The 23,494-nt window shown below is 41.8% G+C and overlaps 1 protein-coding gene across 4 annotated transcripts in view; it reads left to right on the top strand.

Annotated features, from left to right (window-relative positions):
- The window catches only part of MYO1B (myosin IB), a 172,487-nt gene that overhangs the window by 47,474 nt on the left and 101,519 nt on the right, over positions 1 to 23,494 (top strand). For all 4 annotated transcript variants that reach the window (XM_045560108.1, XM_045560107.1, XM_045560105.1 and 1 more), the window contains exon 3: positions 1,359 to 1,474. In XM_045560108.1, coding sequence (XP_045416064.1) covers positions 1,359 to 1,474 — 116 coding nt within the window. The remainder of the gene's footprint in view (positions 1 to 1,358; positions 1,475 to 23,494) is intronic.

Genomic DNA, 23,494 nt, shown 5'->3' with positions numbered 1-23,494 from the left:
GGTCCTCATGATAGAATGTTAGAAATAAATGCAAACAATTGCATGGAAATTGCAATTTTTCTTTTACATTGGCAGTCTTGTCCACTCTTAACAAGATTATGTTCTTATAGTATGAAAGTATATATGTGAATGACCTGTTCAGTTTTCCAAATTGGGGGAAAGTCTTTTGTAATTAAAATCCTTGTGACCCATGTCACAAAAAAATCAGTAGAACATTTCTACTGTTCCTTCATTTTCTATTCTTTTTAATTTTCTAGAAAGATCTGACAGTCTCCTTGAATCCCTATGGTGGCAATACTGGAAATTGTTGCTCTAAAAAAAAAATACTACTTTTTGTGGGTTGACATTGGACAGGGGGGAAGTTGAAGGTGACTTTTTCCCCATTGTTTCGTTTTGTCTTTTATGAGCCTTTTTCTTTTTAAAGGTTTTATCATTTACATAGGTTTTTTTTTTTTTGGCGTCTCCCCCCCACCCCATGATGTTGAAACTGAAAGAAAAAAATGGAGCTGCCAAGATGAGTTACAGTTAGTGACTTTTGCTTGTGGCATTGTGCTAGGCATTGTATAAAATGAACTAAACCAGCACCACTGGTGCTGCTAGGAGTTTAGGGTTGAAGTGGAAAGGAAGAGGAATTGTGTTCTGGTTTAGTATTCAGTGTGAGAGGTTAGCATCTGCTAAAATATAACATTGATGCCTAAGAAGGTACATTTAAATTTTACATTATATTTAAATTTGACATTCAAATTCTGATCTTCTAGTACATTATGTATAATATGAAATTACGTTGTTTGAATTCCCAGAGGATAACTGTAGGTCTAATATTGAGTTGTGCCTAATCTGAGTCAGTTGTAGGGACTGACAGACTTAATGGAGGTGCAGAACCGAAGTGAAGGCCCTGTTGGTTAGGTATGGGTGTGGGTGGCGAGGAGGGGAAACCTTGGGTTCCTGTTGACTGAGAAGGTGGATAAAGATGAGAGAAGAAGGGAACAACAGCTCTAACCAGAGCTGGGAGAGTGCGACTCTTGCTTACTATTAGCAATAGTTGGTGGTGACAAAATTTTTGGGAAGTATGACAGGCTTTGGAGAGCTCTTATCCAGAGCCATAAATTATTGTAGAGATTTATTTTAGAAGTATTTTTAATGTATAAATCTGTGCTTTCCATTTATCAGCAAAACAAATAAGCATGGTTGACCGTCTGTCATCAGAGATGCAACGTATTTTTGAAAAGTATAAAATGAATGGTGAACGGAGACCTAGTGTTGATTTTAAAAGGTTGAAACCATATACAACACTAAAGTTTAAGATGTTAAAATATGTCCTGTGTGCTAAGGGGCATGTTTTGTTCTTTCTTTTACAGACATACATTGGAAGTGTGGTTATATCTGTTAACCCATACCGCTCCTTGCCCATTTATTCACCAGAGAAAGTGGAAGATTACAGGAATAGAAATTTTTATGAACTGAGCCCTCACATGTAAGTATGATACTAAAGCATTAAGTTTTTTTTTACTCCAGAGATGTATAGTTGACAGATGTGTGCAGCTGTCTCCTATGAGTCTCAGGAAAATGTTTTTGTCAGTTTTAAAAAAAAAGTTAGAGGAGTTTAGATGTTAATTGTTACGCCTTATTTTAAATTAAAAAAAAAAGCAGAATACTTCATTTGATGTCAGACTCTTTCACTTCTGAAATATTTGGGTTCAGTATGTAAAATATTTTCTGTTCAAAATTCTGTGTAAGTAGCAGCTGTTCCTAATTATTTTTGCAAATAAAACAGGAATGTGCATTGTTTGTTATGATAGAGTCCAAGCAGTGTTTTCATAGACTTTTTGGGCCAGAATGACCCCAAGTGTTGGGCTGTGTGTTTGTGTTTGGGTAGAAGGACTGAGCAATACCTTGTTTATAGCCTTCAGGGATGTTGTTCCCCAGATGTGTGCCATAGGCCTGTGATTTCACCTTCCCTGGAGTTAGCCACTTGTTTGATTTTTTCTGAAGGTCACATGTTAGTGTAAATAATTCCTTCACAAAACCTGTAGATTCTCTTTGTTCCTTCAAGGTGAATTCTTCATTGAAGTGCCTGAGAGACGCTGAAATGATTCCGCCTATTTATACCACTAGAATTTTCTTTTCTAGTCTGAATGACTGAAAAATACTACTGGGAAGATTTTCTTAGGTTTGGTGGGTCAGTGGCAGAACTGGGATATTAGGCCCTAGAACTTTTGATTCCCCAAATAAAAATGTCTGACACTGAAAAAAAGTAGGAGAATACCCAAAAATTATCATAAAGAACACCTTAAACTTTTCATTTCTCAAGTTACGTTCCATGGAGTGATACTCAAGAGGAATCTGTTCACTGTTTACACTCTCGTGTCAGCTCTTGAGTTTAAAGCAAAGGAAAGAGAAAGCTGCCGAGCTGTGCCAAGTTGTTCAGTGAGTTGAGAGCCTCAGACTTGTCTACTTGCTACTTAGGCAGAAATGTTTCCTGCCCCCTCCCCTGTGGCATGGGAGTGTTTTACCAGAATTCATGTTCTTACTATAGTTATTCACTTCAGGAGGCTCGTGGTGTCGTGCCGAGGGGCGTTGGCAGATGCAGCATAGTGCTTTTTGTGTGATAAACTGTTGAATGTGGGTTTAGAATATTTGAGGACTACTGCTGACCTCTGGACTGGGACTGATGTATGCAACAGTGCCTTGGAAAGCGTCAAGCACCATACAAGGCTACCTGACTTGTCACTACTGCCATTGTTATTACCTTTTAACAATGGCATTGTCCTCTTTCTCTCAAAACATTGAAAACAACCCCAAATTGTCATGAAATGTACATAAATATATGTGCACATAAATATCGATGGGAGAATGTTCAGAAAATGTCTTGACAGTGGAAAGACTTAATTGGTCATTGGGATATTGTAGGGGGGAATTTGAAAATGATTAAGCTGCCAACTTGTGGTCACTTCTAGAGTTCAGACATTTTCAGTCTTAAGCTGGGGCGATTTTGCACCCTAGGGGACATTTGACAATGTCTGGAGACATTTTTGGTTGTCACAGCTGGGGGTAGGAGGGTGCTACTAGGGGGTCGGGGTCAGAGATGCTGCTAAGCATCACATGACAGCCTTCCACAATAAACAATTATCTGTTTACAATGTCAATAGTGCCCAGGTTGAGAAACCCTGAACTAAAGTGAAAGAACCTGCAGAAAGTCTTAGTTGTGTCCTAGCAGAAAAGGATTTTCTCTGTATGATTAAAGATTGGTTCTATTATTTTTGATAGAAAATAAAATTTAATAATTAAGGAGTATTTATGTACCACTGTCCAGATATTTATTTTAGTTGCTCTTGATAATGCAGCTCATAGTGACATATTTGGACTGTTTGGAACTAAGGATTTTTTATTATTTAAATTTGCACAAATGGTTTTTAAAAACAAAATGTTATATATTTTACCAACCAAGCAGATTCTGATTATTCAGTCTTCTTCTAGAAGTATATTTTGCAAGTGTTCCTGTTTCATTTTTCTTTAAGAACATAAAATCCAAAATTTGTTTTATAAAGTTATCCTTCTAGTTAAGCCCCTGTGATGAAATACCTTAATTGATGTCTGAATATTTATTTTAAATTCTAGTCCTTAAAGCCCTGCTTCTCATCAAAGTACAGTATTTGGACCAGCTGTGTCAGAATCCCTCAGGGGCTTATGAAAAATTTGATTTCCTAGGTCTTACCTCAGACCTATCCAGGAATCTACATTTTTTCACAAGGTTTCCAGGTGATTCTTAGGTGCATATAAGTTTGAGGATATGTTGTCTCAGATGCATACTTACAAATGTTTTTCTTTCCTTTCTTAACTGCTTACCACAAATCATGATCTTTTACCATAATAGTAGTTGTAGTAATAATAATAATAGCTAGTATTTATTGAGTACTCACTATGTGCAGGCACTGCTCTAAATACTTTACATGTATTATAACTTATTTCATTCTCAGTTCTATGAGGTAGACACTATTACAAATGGGGAACTTGTTACAGAAAGATCAAATAACTTACCTAAAGCCCCACAGCTGGTGGAAGTGGAGCCGGGTGTGAACACAGCGACCTGCTGCTCCTCAGCTGGAAATGGGTTTGTCTTACTCACGGCGGGGCCTCTTCCTGTGCACGTCCATCCCACCACCCTTGGGTCACCTGTGTTCCTGCACCTCAGGCCTCCAAGATAATCTTGATGGTGCCTCAGTTTACTTATGTCAGCTGTCTCACATGCCATTTTTCCATTTACGGTTTAAATCTTCACTTTGGGGGTGTTTAGATATGTGTTTGTACAGATAGAGAATGTTTAGAAGTCTATTCTATAACATAGAAGTTTATGCTCCAGAATATCCATTTTTATCCCTGCCCTGAAAGATTCTTGTGGGAGGCAGCATGGCCCCGCTATCCTAGTGCACCCTCCTCACCCGTCAGGAAACAGTCACTACCAGCAATAAAATAAAATAAATTAAATTCTCTGTGTGCTTAGGATAGAGAAAGAAGCTTTTTACCATGGCCTATAAAACACTGTATGTGGTGTGCAAGGTACATTTTTACCTAATGCATTTGAATTTGCCAGATTCCAATCACACCCCCTCCCCGTCTTGCTTATTAGTTCTTTCAGATTTCTCCCTCACCACACTCCCCCCCACCGCAGCATCTTTGCATGTTCTGTGCCTTCTGCCTGGAATGCTTTTCCCTCCTCCTTCCCCAAACCAACTCCTGCTCTTCCCTCAGACTCAGATCACAGTAGACCTTCTCAGGGACGAACCTTCCTGCTGAGGCCAGATCTGTTGCTCTTGTCACAGTTACAATTTAACATGTGTTTAAGGATGATTTGACCTGGAATATATTAATAGTATGGGTTCAGTAAGAATATATTGAACAGGACTTGGGTTTAAGTCCCAGCTCTTCTATTTACAAACTATACAGTTTTGAACAAATTACTTGAAGAAACTTCCACTGAGAGAAATTAAGTAATTTACTCTGTTCAGTGGGAAAATACTTACTACAAAATCATAGGATTTTTGGGAGGGAAAAATATATAGTTGATATTTAGATAATACAGTTATCTGGTATATGTAAAATGTTTAGCATGGAATCTGCCATAGCCCTGTAGGAAAGGGTAGTTGCTGCTATTAGCAGTGATAATTATAATAATCATTGTAATAATAAAATATGTGGGACACATTTCCCACACTCTCACATGCTCTTTCTTACCATTGTCTCTATGGTGGGACATTTTCACTGCCTTTAATGGATCTTCCTGCGTTATTCGTTGTGAATGTCCATCTGTGATAGTATCTTGAAACAGGATCAGTGCTAACTTGGTTCCCTACTAACACTCAGCCTGGCATTCTCAAATAGGATATTTGTGGTATAAGGTGGTAAGATGACTTTAGCTTTTGATGCACTCTTACAGTAAACATTTCAAGAGTTTGGTTCCAATTTGAATAGAAAACAATTTAAGCAGCTGCTCGGACTATATACTTTGAAACCTTTGCCAATAAACTTACCCCAAATTACATTTGGAATTTAATTTGAGCTGCTGTTCACTGTTAGTCTACAAAAGCATCCAGATTAATTTCCTTGTAATTCGTATGTTTTGAAGGTGTCTGGAATTTATTTTTCTTTAAATTTCAGACAATTAAAAATATTTACATTCCATGTAAATACACACACGTATGTGACTTTCAGATAGTGGAAATGTATAAATGAGTGAAATAAAAATATTTTGGTTTTTTACCTGTATTCTTCCAAAAACAGTTTTTTGTTGTCATACATGGGACTTTTAGTTCCCCAAATATCAAACTCCTCCACTGAACCCCTCTTCTTCAGCTCCCTTCCTTCTTTGAACTTTCTGTGTCCCCCTTTGTGTGTTAAGCTGCACATTTGATATCATTGGGTGGCATCCCCAGGGAAATGTGACTCCCCTGGGTGACAAAGTCTACACCGTTTGTGTTTCTAATTGTGTAAGGAATGTCTTTGCAGTGTGATTTTTAAATTCTTTGAAAATAAGGACTTTTTCTTATGTTTCCCATAGAGGACTTAGTGCATTTCAGACAACGCAGTCATTGGATCCATTGAGTGCTACCTCTCCTCAGATTGTCAAACCTTATAGATAGGAAAGAATGAGAGGAGAGAGATGAGGGAAATAATTGAACTACAGGTTGAGCATTCCTAATTGGAAAATCTGAAATCTGAAATGCTACAAAATCAGAAAACTGAGTACCGCCCTAATGCCACAAGTGAAAAGTTCCACACCTGACCTCATGTGGCAGGTTGCAGTTAGAGTGCAGGCACACAACACAGAGTGTACTCAGGGTCCCCAAGGGAAAAACAAAATTACCTTCAGGCTGTGTGTAAGGTGTATAGGAAACATAAATGAATTTCTTGTTTAGACTTGAGTCCCATCCCCAAGATCATTTTGTATAACTGCAAATATTCTAAAATACGAAAAAATTTGAAATCCGAAGCATTTCTGGTGCCAGGCATTTCAGATGGGGGATACTTCACTCAACTCGTACTTAATCTCTTTCCACTTAGTTGGAATAACACTGTGAGAGTGCACCTTCAGATATTTTAGTTACCAAATCCACTGGCTTTTTGTTGGGTGATTATATTTTGACCTTACAGTGGTTGATTTGGTTTATCACCAACAGACGGATCTTCCTAAAATCAAATCACATTACTCCCCTTCCCAGAAACCTTCATGGGCTCCCTATTACTCCCTGTTCCTTGGCCTAGTGTCTAGGGCCCTCTACAGTCCAGCCTTAGCTCTCTTCCCAGCCCCACCCCTACTGCCCCCCCTCATGGAACCTCCTCTTGAGTCACCGCCTTTCGTGGCTTTTCCTGCCCCATACCCTGTCTCCTACCCCATACCCTTTCTCTGCTGTTAAAATCCTGCCTGTCTCCTGTGGTCTGTCTAAAAGGCTTGGTCAGCCCCAGCATAACCCACAAGTGACTTGCCCTGCCTCAGAGTTGCTGGAACCACTCGCATGGTCTTACACGCCACTTCTTACTGTGATTGATTGTGTTTCAGTGTCATCCTCTTGAATGAGGTAGAAACTTCTATAGGTCAGAAACTTTATCCTGCGTGTCTCTGTGTTGCTCTCAGGGCTCCTCTCTTAAGAGTTCAATAACTATAGAATAAAAGAGGTTTTAAATAGTTTTTCATTATATTTTACATGTACTATATCTGACAGTTTAATGAAATCAATATGTACTTGGTAGGATATTTCAGGAATTTATTCAAAACTTCTTGCAGTATAATGAGAATTTTTTCATTTTTATGAAAACATAAGCTAACTACTATTTTTATGGTGCTCTTCAACCCTAAGTATTTGTTCAGTTTCAATTTGTTCGTGTTGTCCGTGTACCCGTTGGAGAGAACTTGCCACCAGAAGGAAGAGTATGATGTGGCTCCGGGCAACGATCTCTTCTGTTGGTCACAGCCCAGGAGTGAGCTGCAGTGTGGCCTTCTTGAGTTAGGATATAATGTGGTGGCCACCTTACATCAGGCATTATGATCACTGTCTGAAGCAAGTAGCCTTTCCATGTTAGTAAAAGAAAAACCCAGCAACAACTTTTAAAAAACTTAGAAAAATGGCTTAAGGCTTTGAACACTTTCTGGGAACCTCACCTAAAAATTGGAAAGTAATTAATTAGTGGGAGGATTTGGGATGGTGCTAATGTCAGTTGCCCAGATGTCAGCCTTCTGCCTCTGTGGAACCTTCGACCCCTAATTTTGTGCCGAAGCGATTTTTTAGGACCATGTGCCATGGCCTGTGCATGACATTGCTAGAATGCGTGTGTTTTACGTCCTTTTACGCCATTCAAGGTGAACCAGATAAATGTTATCAAGAACATGTTTGGCTGTATCTCAAAATGTACAAGTGCTGTGGTTGAGTGTAGAGAGCTTAGGTTATGGTTCCAAGGCGGAAGACTCAGACATTGTTCATCTTATATAATCAATATTTTTCTCTGCAACAGAAGCTGAAATTCTGTGAATAAAATTGTATTTATTTTGAGAACTCTCATGACAACTAGATTCTGAATGCTCATAGAGGTTGCTTGTATAATTGGGTGTAAAAGTGATTTCTCAAGGGTGTGTGTGTGTGTGTGTTGATGAGATGTGACTGAAGCTATTCTATTATTTCTCTCATTTTACTTTTGGAATAGTTGAGCCTTTAATTGATCCAGTACCTCCCAAAAAACCAGTTTTGGAAAAGAGTTTTATGTTTTCCCAGCTAGCATTCTTTGTACTTATTGCTTTAGAAAAGTTATTCATTTACTGAGCAAATATTTATTGAGAGCTTACCTACCATGTGGCAGGGGCTCTTTTAGGCACTGGGATACAGCAGTGAACAAACCAATGAAGTTCCTGTCTCCAGAAGGGAGACAATACTCTGACTTAAGGATTCAGAAACCAAGATTGTTAACGTCATCAATTAGGAGGAAAAAGGGGAAGAACAGAAGAAGGGAAGCTTTGGTGAAAGAAAATAATGAACATTAAATGATGTTCTTATAAAACACGTTTTGAGCCACATTCTCTGAGGTAGTTCAAGTCAGTGGATGATAGGTTATGGTCTGCAAAGCTTTTCATCTGCTTTGATCTCTGAGCCACATGAGTAACTTGTGCAGGAGGGGATCAGAGCTCTGTCTTACCCTCCGGTTTACATGCCTTAAATGAATATCTCATGTGTAATGACACCATCTTGACAACAACTAAAATTATCCTTTTCCTTTGATGCATGACTGGGATGGGTCAAATAAATGGAAGGCAGGCACCATGTCTGCTTTCAGTCTTGGGGGATATTTGTTGGATTCCGGACAACCAAGGATTGAAAACTTCTTGACTCAGAGAGGCTAGTTTCATATTAGCAGTGCAGTGGCATGTGGCAGTGAAGGTCAGCTGTTGAACTTGAAAACTTCCTGAGGTTGAGTCCCTGGCAGGAAACATCTCTGAGCCTAGCACTTAATCAATCAGCTTCTACAAACGCTCCATGATTGAACTTACTGCCTTTGCCTCTCAAATTTTATTCCCAGTGTATTACTTTATTGGGGCTATTTTCAAACCAGTTTCTTTGAGGATATATACTCTTGGCAGAAAGAGACGTCAGCTAATTTTTCTTCCAGATTATGGAGCTTTTTAAACTCAAGTAGGAAGGTTGGTTTGATGCCAGCCTGATGTTTTTGTCATGAAAATTCTTGTGATGTAAGAATACATTTATTAATTGGAGAGTGTTTCTGGTTATGTCCGAGCAGTCTCAGAATCCTAATTTCTAGATCCCCAATTAAAATTTATATCCTTTCTCACCAAATGCATATCTCAGACTTGAAAGAGGTTGTTTTGAAAAGGCTGTTTGTGAAGCCAAGCATGTGTTCACACCAGCATACATGACAATTTCAGTGAAATAATCTTAAAAGGAAAAGTTTGGTTCTTAGAAAAATCGGCTGCTTCCTGCCAGAATGTGACTGGTCTTTGACAGGCCCTGAGAAATTCTACAACATTCTGGAAAAGATCCATTTCATCGAGAGGAGTGGCGCTGCAGCCTTGGCCCTGAAAAGGATTAGTCTAATGCTTCGTCCCTGATGGAGAGAACCACAGCTGGACACCACTTGGGGAGCCCTGCCAGGGAGGGTGTGTTTCGGGAGGGCATAAGTCAGCATCGGCATCGTGGTCTGTTGCTGGGACTCTGTGCGGGTGAGACAGGGTGCGTAGGGCAAAGGGAGCCCTGTGGGAGTTTGTCTGAACAGGGGCTGGCAAATGCTCGTCCTGATCCAGTCCGGGAATGTCAGCAAAGCCAGGGACAATAGACACAGAGTTCAGCAAAGCAAGTGGGGGGCCCCATGTAGGAGACTGAGGAACCAATGCTGGGGACTGGGGCCTTCACAGGGGCAGAAGCTGGGGTCAAGGGGAACAGGCACGGGCGCACCAGCCCCAGGCTCCAGGTCCAGCCCGTCTCAGGGGTCCCAGGTTCCCAAGTGGACGCGATTGCTCCTTCATTTGAGAAACATGATTAAACATCCACAATATGTGTGAGGTGCTGAGGATACAAAGATGAATTTGTCCTTAAGGATTTAAGGCCTGGTGCAGGAGACAGACTGGTAAATAAATAAGCACAGAGGAAAGAGAACTGCCATAAAAACGGCAGGGGTGTGCCCTGGTTTGCCCTGGACAGCCTGGTTCTTCCTGTTGTAGCAGCGTAGCAGGCCCTTGCCCTCCCTAAATGTCTGAGTGTGGGCGGTAAATGGTGTGGTCCCCCAGGAGTCGGGGTGCAGCCTGGCCTGAGGAGCTAGGAGATGGGTTTTGCCACATGGATAAGGAGTAGGATTGTAGGCCCAGGAAAGAATTTTCTAGTAAGAGGGAACAGTGTTGACTCAGTCTTTCAACATGTGCCAGGCACTAGTGCAGATACTGGGGATAAAAGAGGCAAAAACCTCAGTTCTGTTGGGCTTATAGTCTAGCACTGAGAGACAGTACACAGCAAACGTAAATAAAATAAAGGGTCTTTTAGATGACAAGTGCCGTAGAGAAATGTAAAACAGGGAAGGGGCACAGGGCAGTGGGGTGTGGGGTTGTGGTTTACCATTTTAAAGAGGGTGGCCTGGGAATGCCTTGTTGAGATGGTGATGTGTCATCTTCAAGGGGTGAGGGCCGAGCCCTGTGACAGGCTGGGAGAAGAATGTTCCAGGTGGAGGGGGCAGCAGTTGCAAAGGTCTGAAGGGGAGACAGAGACAGAACAGCATGGCATGTCAGTGCTCCAAGTGCCTGTGGTTCCCTAGGGTTGGAACGCAGGGTGCAAGCTGGGGAGGGGAGATGAGGCGGAAGAGGAAGGCCAGAGTCGGGTGGCAGGGAGCTTGTGTGCCAAGGATGCACACTCTGACCCAGGCAGAAGGAGAGAGAAACCAGCCTTGGGATTTGGACTGTGCTGGGTGCACAGGGGAAGAGGAACTCAAGGAGATGTTTAGGTGTAGGGACCTGGTAGGCTTTTTCAGTCGGTAATCTAGGCTAGAAGGGACAAAGACAGGAGGCTCATCGGGGAATGGGGGGACATTTCAGAGGTGAAGCCACAGAATGCCATGGCTGACTGAAGAGGGGAGGAGGCCAGTCACGGCTCCTGGTGGGGACGGGGAGTAGCAGGTCCAGCATGCCAGGAGATTCCTGCTTGGAGACAGCTTGTGAGGCAGCAGTGCGTGCCCAGGAGAGCCAGGCTCCAGGCGATCCTTTGGATCCTTGGAACTGGGGACTTCCTCCCTGGCACTTCCACACTCCCTGACTCCCCGACTCCCCCGCTTGGCAGAGTGCTCTGTCTCAACCTAGGGAGGGGTGTGCATGGGCTTAAATTCCCAAGATTGCACCCAGCCACTTATGTTCAGTCACTCAGCATTTACTGCTTTGTAAATCAGCTTCTAAAAAGTTTTAAGCAAAATTCAAATTTCTCTTTAGTGTATTAATTCACTGTGTAGCTGTTTTATTTTTAAGGTAATTATTTATTCATGTTCAGTTGTCTGACTTTTAACTCATGGGCTCGATGCTGCTTTGATCTGAACTTCCTCTTAAAGTATTTAGGGTTTGGGAAGCAAAAAGACCAGCTTTGTGTGCTACCTCCCACTCCCATATTTTCTGCGTTTAGGGTTGTTAGGGACATTTTTAAGAAAGTGCAGGTTTTGTAGTCTTGTTTTCTTATTCCTTAAACCTGGTTACTTAAATTTCAACACCGAGACATTCCCTCCTGTTGTCACTTCCCGTGGGCCCTTGTCTCTTGTTTGTTTTATTCCCCTATAGCCTAACAGCAGATGTCTTGTGTTTTCTAATATAATTTCTGACACCAGGTGTGTGGCTTTTTTCCAACACCAACCAATTCTCTGACACTAACTGGGTGTCCCAACGATTCAGTTCTGACATTAACTACACAGGTCAGAGTTAGCACAGACCCCGCGGGCCAAAGGCTCAGTCCCACAAGACTGCCTCATGCCCTGGCTACTCACACTTCTGCCCAGACAACCACAGATTCGGAGGTTTCCACGACCCTTCCGCGGGTTCAAGAATTTGCTAGGACAACTCAGAACTCAGGAAAATGCTTAACATTTACTGGTTTGTTATTAAGGCTACAACACAGGAGCAGTCAAGTGGAAGAGATGCCTAGGGCTGGGTGTGTTTGTGTGTGTGTGTGTGTGTGTGTGTGTGAGGGTGTGTTTGTGTGTGTGTGTGTGTGTGTGTGTGTGAGTGTCCTTGCTCTGGGTGTACCACTGTCCCAGCACAGCGTTCTGCTCACCAGCCCAGAAGCTCTCCCCCTCGCCCCCAAGCCAGAATCTTGCCGGTCAGGTTTTTATTACCCAATCTTCAGCTCCCCTCTCCTCCTCTCCCTGGAGGTGGGGAGGTAGGTCTGAAAGTTCCCACCTTCTAATCCCACACTTGGTCTTTAAATCTGGTGAACACCCTCTTTCTGAAGCTATCTAGGGGCCCCACCATGAGTCACCTTGTTAGCATAACCCCGGGTAAGGGCGAAAGGGGCACGTTATGAAAAATAGAAGGCTCCTGTCACTCAGGAAATTCCAATGGTTTTAGGAGCTTTTTGCCAGGGGCCTGAGACAAAGTCTAAATGTATTTCTTTTTGTACCACAGATGTGGACATGCACATACATTGTTCTTGAGAAGTCTCAGAAAGCTTGTTGGGAAATACTAATACTCAATGTTCGTTGGCTTCCTGAAGCCAGGTTAAGGGTGGAGTTTCTGGATGATGTCCTCGAAACCTGAATTAGTGAGTCTTCTTTTTCCAAGAAATGTCAAAGGGTAGTTCAGCAGTTCAGTTCAGTAAACGTTTTGAGTGTCGCAGAGATGCAACTGCCCAGCCCGCATCTCCGGCACGTGTGCCGGGCTCCCACCCGGCCCCTCTCGCCTCCTTAGGGACGTCTCGCTGTCCTCATCTCCCCTCTCTCCTGCACTGTTTGTTGTCTTGCTTCTCCCTCTTCCATTCTCAGTAACGTGTGTTGCAGGGTCTCCCTTGATTCTGCATCTCTAGCTATCGCACCATTTATTTCCCTTTATTACAAAGCTCTTCGACAAAAGCTGGGTGTGCTTGTTGTCTCCCTTTTGTCTCCTTTTCTTTGGTAAATTCACTCGAATTGGGCTTTCATTTCCCCACTCCACTGAAACTGTCCTTTGTAAGGTTGGCTGTGACCTCCATGCTGCCACATCCAGGGGTCAATTTCAAATCCTCCTCTTCCTCTAGTTGTGAGCTAACATTTGACCATGGGACCAACTCCTTCCTGAAATTCTTGTTTAAATCTGGCTTTCCGGCCTCCAGCTTCCCCGTTTTCCCCACCCCACTGGCAGCTCCATCTCCTGCCTCCGTGTGCCCTTGGCATGTCCGAGGGAGGCTCAGCTCGGGGACCTCGTCTTTCCTCCTGCGGACGCATCGCTTACCAGAGCCCGCGTGGGCTGTAGCTCCCCTCATGTGCCGATGCTGCTCCCTGGTTTGGACCTGCAGCTGGACCGCTCCCCTGGGCTGCGGGCGGTTCGGCTACGTTAGCTCTGCAGCGTCTCCTTGGGTGGCTGAGAGGCATCTCACACGGACGTGCTTCCAGCCAGACTCAGGACTGTCCCGCGTCCTCTCCTTTCTCACCGTGTCAGCGGCAGCTTCATCCTTTGGTTACTCGTGACGCAAACCTTTTCTTCCTTGTCTCGCACCATTCTCAGTCCATCGTCAGGCCTCGTGCATCCCAGTTTGACCAACCTCAGCCCCTCCACAGCCACCGTGCGTGTCCAGGCCACCACGCTGTTTCAGGTGGATTATTGGTGGTGGCCTCCCAGTGCCACCTCTCCTGTTGTTTCCTCCTCTTGCCCCTCACTCCCCAACTGTCTTTTCTCTGCAGATGTTTTGCTGCTCCTAGAGTGATCTTTCTATAAGGTGTCCATCAGATGGCTTTTCTTTGCTGCTCAAACACCTGCGGCAGCTCCCGTGTGGCCCGCAGGGCTCCCCTTGATCTGGGTGCCGGGCACTGGCCCCCTCCCTGACTGCAGGTGTGGCTCCTCACCTCCTTACCCCAGCCACACTGGCCTCCTTGCTGCTCCTCGAACTTGCCAGACACTCAGCATTGCTCCTCCCCTGCAGAGGGGGCTGACATCAGTCAAGAAACGGCTTGGCGTTCAGGGCGAACCTTCTCTGACTATACCTGAAAGAGCAGTTCCCACCCCAACCACCCATTATTCTCTTAGACTACTTTACTCTTCTTCGGAGCATTTGTCATTACCTGACATTTCACTGTGTGTCCATTTGTTTGTTTCTTTATTGTTTGTCCCCGCATTAGAATGTTTCCTCCTTGAGAGCAGGAGCTTTGTGTATTGTACACATCCCTGTATCCACAGGAATTAGAACAGTGCCTGGCACGCAGCAGCCACTCTGTAAATGCTTGTGGAGTGAGTGAGTGAATGAACAAATGAATTTGGGGGCCTAGTGTTTGTTAGAAACTGTGTATAGAAGACATGGTCTTCGTCTTCAAGGATCTTTCAGTCTAGTTGAGAGCGGCTGGCCACATAAACAGGTCAGTTTAATATAACAGCATATTCGCAAACGCAAGGAATAAGTTGGAAGCACAGAAAAATTGGTCGGGTCAGAGATTCTGAAGGTGCCACCTGTGTTGAGTCTTGTAGAAGGAATTCTTGATGTAGGTGGCCGTTGTAGTTTATAGAAGATAAAGGAAAAGACAGTTTTGGCTATGGCTTAATGAACCAGGGTGTTAGGAAAGGGAAAAGGTATTTGAGTTAAGCATGTAGAACTATTTTTTAATTTTAATAAAACATTCAAATACCAGTCTGCTTGAGTCATTGGGAAAATTGAAGGATTATGAAGCTTACTCCAAAGTAATAGGTGGAGAGTTTGGGATGAGAGAATTACTTAAAATTGCAAACTTATGTGTCTGGAAAACTTGCCATCTTGCATTTCAGTCACCAACTGGAAAAAATTTTCAGACTTGTTAAATATGCCTAGATGTATGTGTTTAAGTGCAATGTTTTAATGAAAGAGTGGCAAATGGCGGAATGTTGAAATGACAAGTGTAAACAGATGTGAATTTATTTATGTTTTATGACAAAGCCTCTAGTTACTATTGGTGATGAATCATAATGTTATTTAGGAGGGGGAACATTTGATGCAATGTATTTTGATTTAAGCCTTTATTGACTGCTATGGAGGATGCACACTTCTTTGCATATGAAACCCTGCCCTGTGGATGTTAGTGTTTAATGTCGGGATGCACAGGTGGTCAGCTCGAGGGCTAAGAAGAATATTCTCAATTATAGCAGGAACATCCGAAGCCTTATAAATAGTGTAGCTTAATTGCACGCAAATTTAGCAATGGAGGAATATGTTAGAATGTACGCATTTTCTACAAATCTTTTTCCTTCGGTCTACATCAACAGCCAAAACTCAGGTAGCACCTGGAGGGAGGGAAGGTTTGGAAGGTTTGCACCGTGGCCCTTTGCCTTTGGCAAATACACGCAGGCATCATCTCAGGTCACCTACTGAAGACCTTAGGCTCCCTGGTTAAGAATGGAGGGGTCCATTTCTACTTGTATCTTCATGAATACAGATAACTTCTATATTTTCATGAAGTATGGGATTATTAAGGGCTCTTGAATGTTTCTTTAGGAGTTGCTAGTTTTTAAGCCATGGCTTTAATTGTTCTCACACCCTACCTCACATTTGGCCACATATTGTTGCTGCTTCTCCTGTCTATACTTATCCTTGCCTTGGCTATTACTAATAGCAGAGTCTTGTGCATATTTTGTCCATGTAAATGGCATTATGGCTAAAAACAGAGACAATCAAAATGGCAAAATCTCATCTGAGGTCAGGGAAATGTATTAAAGGAAACTGTTACTGAAGTATAAAGATTTTAAAGGCATAAATTATAAAAGGAACACATGTAGCTATTTAAGATTACATGATATGGGTGAGTCACTGCTATCTGGTTTCTCATTACCTGGAATGTGCGTATAAGGAAGGAGGAAGTGTAGGAACGTGTGTATGGGTGTTTTTTTGGGGGCAGTATCCCTAAAACAAATAGAAAGTGGTCTGTAATGCTTTGAACATTTGCTTCTTTTCCGTAACATTACTTAACTTTCATTATACCAATAGAGGTATGATGGCGAGTGCAATACTTTGTCTTGCAGGCAGAATTTAGGTAGCATAAATGAATTTTAAAACTTGAGAATCTTTGTCATTTTCTGTATTTAGGGACTTTAACTTTTTTTTGATGTTTGCATATATGTGGCATTGATCTTTAATAGGACTTTTAAAATTAAAATCTGTCCTAAGTAAAAATTTTGGCTGTGAAATAGAGAAGTTGAGTTGATAAATTTGTAGGTACTGATCAATTGTTAAGTTTTCTACGCTTTGCACCTTTTGCCTACTGTTTCCTTTGTCCCACTGTTTATTTCATTTCTTCTCCTTTTCAGGCACCCTGGTGTAGTATTTTGTTGCACTCATTCCACTCTTCCCCATGTATTCAAATCCTACTCATCTTTCAAGATGTATCTGGGGTACCACCTCCATTTTGAAGCCTCTTCCCTGTGGTCCATACCATGCATTATGACACGAGTATAGGACCCTTTACAGTGTACCATCTTATATATCTCCTTAATTGTTGCCTATTTAAGTATTGGACTTCTACAAGAATAAGCATCTTTTGAGCAGTAGCTAGGCATTATACATACATACTTACTTTGTTGCCTCAAGATCGGTGATCTTAAAAATCCACCTGGATTTGTTTGCTTATCTATAGTTAACTTCAAGTACCACTATCCTAATGTATTGTGTACATTATAAAACATACAAGAACAGGAATTTTTTTAAGTGATGAAGTTTAAATAGAAGTTCTAATATTTTATATCCATACTCCAGTGGCTCATCGTGGGCATGTCACGGGGTGCCCACACCTCACCTGGGAGGCCTGGTGTTAGGGACATGGTAATACTCAGGAAATACTCATGTTTAGCCGCCAGCTGTTCTGTGCTGGTTGCTAACAAAACTCCCACCTGTCGTAGATGAAACTTGAGGTTATAGCTTAAGTGTGTTTAAGATCTTGTAGGGGGGCATAAGAGATGTGTTCATCAAAATGACGTAGATTCTGCTTGTGTAACAGGCTTTCTTCATAGTTGAAGGCACAGCACAACCCAGCTCTGTCTCTCACTGATGGCACAGTCTGTTGGGGGTCACATGGCTGTCCCTAGAGGGTCTTCTCTGAGGTGACTCAGATATCCAGGCTGCTTCTGTATTGTTGTGGCAGCATCTGGACCACATGGCTTCTAATTGCTGTGGGAGGTGAAAGCATGGGCAGCTTTCACTGGCCAGGGCACAGTCACGTGGGCTCAGCCTACTTGCCAAGGAAGCTGGGAAATACAGTCTCCCCTTGTGCCCAGGAAGCAGAAAACAGAATGGAATTTAGTAAATATGTGACATGGTCTCTTGTCTGCGATGATTCCTGTTTCAGTAGGATCACTACTATTTGATAATTCAACTCATGGGTACATGTAAAGCAAGCTTCTGCGTGAATTTAAACATGAGTTCACTAGTGTAATTTAGAAGGAAAGCCCTCTTAGTATTTTCAAGTAATTTTTTCCTTATAATAACTGTAATCATGATGCATTTCAACATTTCCATTTTAATCTTATTTGATAGCATTTCTACGAAAGTAAAACTGTGTACCCATTTTTCATGTGTTTGTTGTTACTCCTTTTGTTTCACACTACTGTTCAGCACAGACACTAGTAACTTTTTAGTTTATTGTGAACAAAGGCTTTTAGTAGTGTACCCTCTAGTTGCTATTGTTTATAGAAATAGTTGATATTATCTGATTATTTGTGATTATGTAATTATTTGAAGATGTTTTAATGGTTTGATGGTTTATTGCAATAGATCTATCTTTCATCCAATTCCCATATTATTGATTTTCTTGGAACCAGTATGTTGGTTGGGATGATTAGAAAATTGGATGTTGATCTATTCTGTATTCATTCGCGTATTCATCTACTGGGAATTTTGATAAAAGGGTTCTAAACGGCTTTGAAACTTAAGCCAGAGCAATGTTAATTTTTTGGTATTCAACTTTTTCCAAATGGGTGATGAATAAATAAAAGTCAATTTCCCCTATACTCAGGAATGTGTGTGAGGGCAACTTTGATTAAATTCTTTTTCTAAATATGGACGTGGTCAAAGATGGAAGGTGAAGAAATATGGAAGTCTTAGAAAAGATTACAGAAGAATTATTTTGTCAACAAAGGAGAAGAAAATTGGATTTTTTCAGGAGAGGTTGGGAGGGTTTCAGGTGGTTGGGTAATGGATTGGGGATAAAACACAGAATTAGGAATATGCTAACAATTTGAGTAGATAGGGAACCCATCCCAACAATCATGCATTAAGATTTCCTACTTCTGTGACATGTGTCAGGGCAATAGGCTTTCAAAGTTTCTCTTGACTCAGTGGTGCCATAATTTTTAAATTGTAGTCTTTTTATTCTGGTAAACTTGCACGTGTCTGCACACTGAAGATTTTCCTAGATTTGTTAATAGTTTTGAATGTTAACAGTTGTAACTGAATAAATGAAAATTTTCTGGGAAAAAATTTTCTTAGCTATGCTTATAAGGGGGCATGTGTATTGTGAGGAAGATCCATCCATCCATCGATCCTCTCCCCCTCCCCGCCAAAACAAAGAAGAGCTCTACCTGTATGCATGGATTTTAATCATAACAATTGCATTATTTAGTTTTTTATAGTTTATATATATGTGAAGAATATGCATGTGAACTAATTATTCCCTCACATTCACAATTGACTGGAGGCAGCTTACTATTTTACAGTCAACATAATAAAATAAATATTAATAGCTTTCTAAAAGTCAGAGTAAAGGAAACATAGAAAATAAATAAGACCCAAGTGAAAGTTAATACCCGATGTCTTCTATACTTACTGAGCTTGAACTTTTCATTTCCTGGTAGTCAAAGCAAAAAGGGAAATAGGATCAGTTACAACATTATTTTTTGCATATAAGATAAAAGTGCAATATGTGCTCAAAAGAGTGAAGTGTTCCTTGCCAGTTAGGTTTAAAATGGATTTCTCTTAGGGGACTTAGGACGTGTAGGATCTCTTCCTGAGTAGCACCTCCCAAGACTTCCTTGCGGCAAATTGAGAATTTTATATAGCTGCTTCTTATGTCACTAAGTGGAAGCAGAGGGCATAACACCAAAGTGCAATTTAGGAAAAGCAAGTCTGTAAGAGGTATAAGTCAGTGGTTGTCATTCTTGGCTGCAGAACCACTGCAGAATTCTCTCATTATCTGTAGGGTGTGGGAGAGACATCAGCTCCCTGGATGTCTCCAAGGTACATCCAAGGTGACAACCACTGGTACAAGTGCCTACCTTATTGGTTTGACTAGAGTGAAGAATACAAGGAACAGATATTTGCAGTTTTTCCTTCAGGTGCTTCCTGTTGCTGTGATAGTTTTGTATGTTCATTTATTTGTTTTCTGTTTTCTTTTAATTGGGCTTTGAATTAAAGGTGGTCTGCAGATAATTGGAGGTCGTATTCTCTGGTAAGGGCCTCGAGTACACATACTCTGTTGCCAGTAAAAGACAGATTCTTAATTTTAAAACTCACTGAGTAGTACGTTGGGCTGTCATCTTTTTTTCGAAAATTTAGGAAGCAAACCAAGACTTGTTTGAATAGATGGCCCTCATCTCCGTAGAGATATGGGTCATAAGGTATAAGGCAAATAGCAAGTTCTCTAGACTGGAACTAGTTATAGTCAGCTCTGGTGATCAGGCAGCTCTGTAGGGTTTGGTGATGGTTCCCAGTCTTCAGGCCTGTGGAGTTACTGCAGAGATTGGTATTTTAAAATCTTAATCGGTAGGTATTTGAAGTACACATACTTGAAGACAGCTGGTGTGTGTGTGTGTGTGTGTGTGTGTTTTAACCTTAAGCACTAAGGCAAGACCCACTGGCATAAAATGGCTTTAGGAATTGGAATTCCCTATTTGACCATTTCTAAAAATTTCAGAATGTCTCCCTTCAGTAAGTGTTTAGTTCTAAAATCTCCAGAGACATGTGGCTTCGTTCCAAATCTCTGCGGATTTTCTTCCCTGCCACTAACCCTGCCATTGGTGTATAGAAAGCTCCAGCAAAGGTCCTCTGGCATCGTCCTAGGATATGTCACTGAATTGATTGGATTCAACAGCATGTTAGATCTCAGTGGCAAGAAAGGCATACGGGTGAGGAGCAGAGGGTTGTCACTACAGCTTTTCTAGACAGTCTTCTGGTGGTTTAAGTTAGAAAGATTTAACATGTAAAGTCTTTGAAGATTTATTGGTCCATTCATCCATTAAAAATTTTCAGTGCCTCACATCTGCAAGTCCCAGTGATTTTCTAGGTGCAGAAAACTTACTCTGAATGTAAATTTGGAACATTGAAACTCTAATTCCTCCTCTGGGAAGGTTTTTTGCTGGGGAGAAGCAGAAGAGGACTTTGATGGTAGCTCTTGGTAGCTCTTAGGAGGCCGTGGTGGAGGAGAACCTTGGCCTCTGATGCTGGGCGCAGTTCCTGGTAGACTGTAGGCACTTGATAAATACTGGCAACAGAACTCAAGAAGGAAATTAGGATGAAAGTGATAATTTGCTCAAGGATGACCTAGGGAAGTGACCACACCTTTTTTTGGAGCAGATATAGGGTGTATTAGCTGGGGACTGTAGGAATGAATGGTAGGAGCAGCATATTTTCATTAGCCAGCTCTGAAGATGACTCTAAGTTGCCTTTGCTCCCTAGTTCAAGAACTGGCAAGATCCTAGAACATTATGAGTGCAAATGTAACCGCACTTTGGCTGCCTTTTAAAAGTAGATTTTAGGTGACTATTTGCCTATGTCTTCAAACAGAATTTATATCGATTAGCATTAGGGAGAATTGCTGAATCCTAACAAATAACCTAAATGAAGAATTTTAGCTAGAGAGTATGAAATAGATTCCCCTCTTTAATATTCTTTTAGTATTTTGAATCTATAGAGCTCTTTCTTTGTCAGCATATGAATGTACACTTACATATGCACACTTAAGTAGCAGTTCTTTTGGTTTCCCCTTTATTTAGTTATTTATAAATGGTAAGCAAACGTAGATGTTGAAAATTCCATACATTAATTTTATTGCTTTTTTCCCATGAATAGGAGAAAAGACAATGTTAGGATTCATTTTACTGATTTATTCTGAGCACACACCATGTGTCAGTGCTAGGTACTTAGATGGTGAGTCATAATTCCCACTCTCCAGGGTAAGAAACTGTAAACAAAAAGTCTCCCGAACTTAAAACACCACATGCTAAGGCTGTAATAGATGGATAAATGGGTGTACAGGCTAGGGACTCCTAGAATGAGGTGAGAGGCAGGGAGTTCCAGGGACATGAGCCAGGAAAGACAGCTGGGCCAGCTCCAGAAGAGAGCCTTGCTTGCTTTGTAATCTGTATCACATCAGTGAGAAATCAAGTTCTTTTTTTTTAAATTTCAGAATATTACAGGGGTATGAAAGTTTTGGTTATATAAATTGCTTTTGTACCATTTGAGTCAAAGTTATAAGTGTGCCCTTCACCTAGATAGATAGTGTGCATTATACCTGTTAGGTGTGAATTCACCCATTCCTTCCTCCCCCCTAGAAATCAAGTTTTTTAAGACTGGGTTTTGTACGAGCATATCCTGCCTGGTTTTTACCTCTCTGGGTAACCAGAAATCAGTCTGGATATATGTAAAGGAAGCTGTCATATTGAAGATATAAGCTTGTATCGAGCTTATATTTTGTAATGAAAACGTGTATAGGTACCATGTGTATCACCCAAGGACCTGATGCCTATCTCCGAGTGCCTTGGGGACTAATCTCTGTTCTCATCCAAGTCTCTTGCCCCTATCCAGCTGTTCCGGGAAGATTGTCACTAGCTTCCAGGGCTTGCTTTATTCTTGAATTCTTAGTGTTGGTTTAAGTAGTTACATAGTTTCTCAAAGTTTGGTGATTGTTAAGGCCAAAGTCTTTTGTCAGGTGACTTTTCCCCCCTGCAGACATGTGGTAATTAATACTAATTGCTGCTTGCAGATCCAAGTGTTTCTTTCTCTCAAATATATTGTAATCTGTGTATGTGGTATTTGGACGCAGTCATTTTCTCGTGGCTGCTTTTCAGACATATCGACATGACTTAAAAAACTTTCAAGCAGATATTTGAGTGTTCTGTATTTGGGCTCATTTTGGAACTGTGCTTTCTGTGTGATGGAAGCATAGCAGAGCTGTGTGAAACCCTTTGTAAGTGTCAGTGCACTTTCTGTGTATCAACATTGAATCTCTCTCTAGCTTAAAGCAGTGGTCCCCAGCCTTTTTGGCACCAGGAACCGGTTTCATGGAAGACAGTTTTTCCACGGATGGTGGTGGGGGGTGGAGATAGTTTCAGGATGATTCAAGCACATTACATTTATTGTGCAGTCAAACCTCTCTGCTAATGATAATCTGTATTTGTAGCTGCTCCCTGGGGCTAGCATCACCGCCTCAGATCATCAGGCATTAGATTCTCATAAGGAGCGGCAACCTAGATCCCTCGCATATGCAGTTTATGGTAGGGTTGGCACTCCTGTGAGACTAATGCCACTGCTGACCTGACAGGAGGAGGAGCTTGTGCAGTGATGGGAGCGATGGGGAGCAGCTGTAATTACAGATGAAGCTTTGCGGGCTCACTCTCTCCTACCTCCTACTGTGTGGCCAGGCCATGGACTGGTGTAGGTCTGTGGCTTGTCCTGGGGGTTGGGGATTGCAGGTTTCAAGCATTGCTGCCTAATCATCCCCTGCCTAATGTTCTCTGGCAGAGAATGGTGGAGAGTCAAGGAAAAAGGAAACTTGGAAACTTGTGAAGGAGGGAATGACCTCTTTGTGGTTGAGGGTAACTCCAGGAGGGAGGACGAGGGCTGCAGGAAGTGAGCCTGCGGGCAGAGTGTTTTATGGTATTTTTGGTTTACCCATTTTTATGTGGCTATGTGGAAGGCACTTTTGATATGCAGACATTTTAGCATTTAAAAAAAAAACCCATAAAAATAGTGATCAAAGAACGTGCAGAACAGACCTGGCATCTTGAGCTTCCCTTTCCTTATCAGTGAAGCACCTTCCCTAGGGTGGGACCAGGACGGGGGAGAGGGCGGGAATGGGAGTGAGAACCCTCTGGAAGACACATTCACATAAGAAGTCCTCCCTGTGTTGACCAGTGGTCCTTCTAGAGAAAGCTGTCAGTCACTATAAGCTCAGAGCTTGCTCATTCTCTGAGGGGCCTTCTTTCCCCGTGGTCTGAATCATAAGCCTCTGATTTCCCCCTTGAGTCACTGATTTTTGACATGGATTTGGCTAAGTCATAATGGAATTTATTTGTTTTCTATTTGTAAATCTAGAGGAAAAGTTTCTACATTTTGTC

This window comes from Lemur catta, chromosome 8, assembly GCF_020740605.2.
Source record: "Lemur catta isolate mLemCat1 chromosome 8, mLemCat1.pri, whole genome shotgun sequence".
In the NCBI taxonomy this organism is placed as follows: domain Eukaryota; kingdom Metazoa; phylum Chordata; class Mammalia; order Primates; family Lemuridae; genus Lemur; species Lemur catta.
This window is presented reverse-complemented; position numbering and strand designations above follow the sequence as displayed.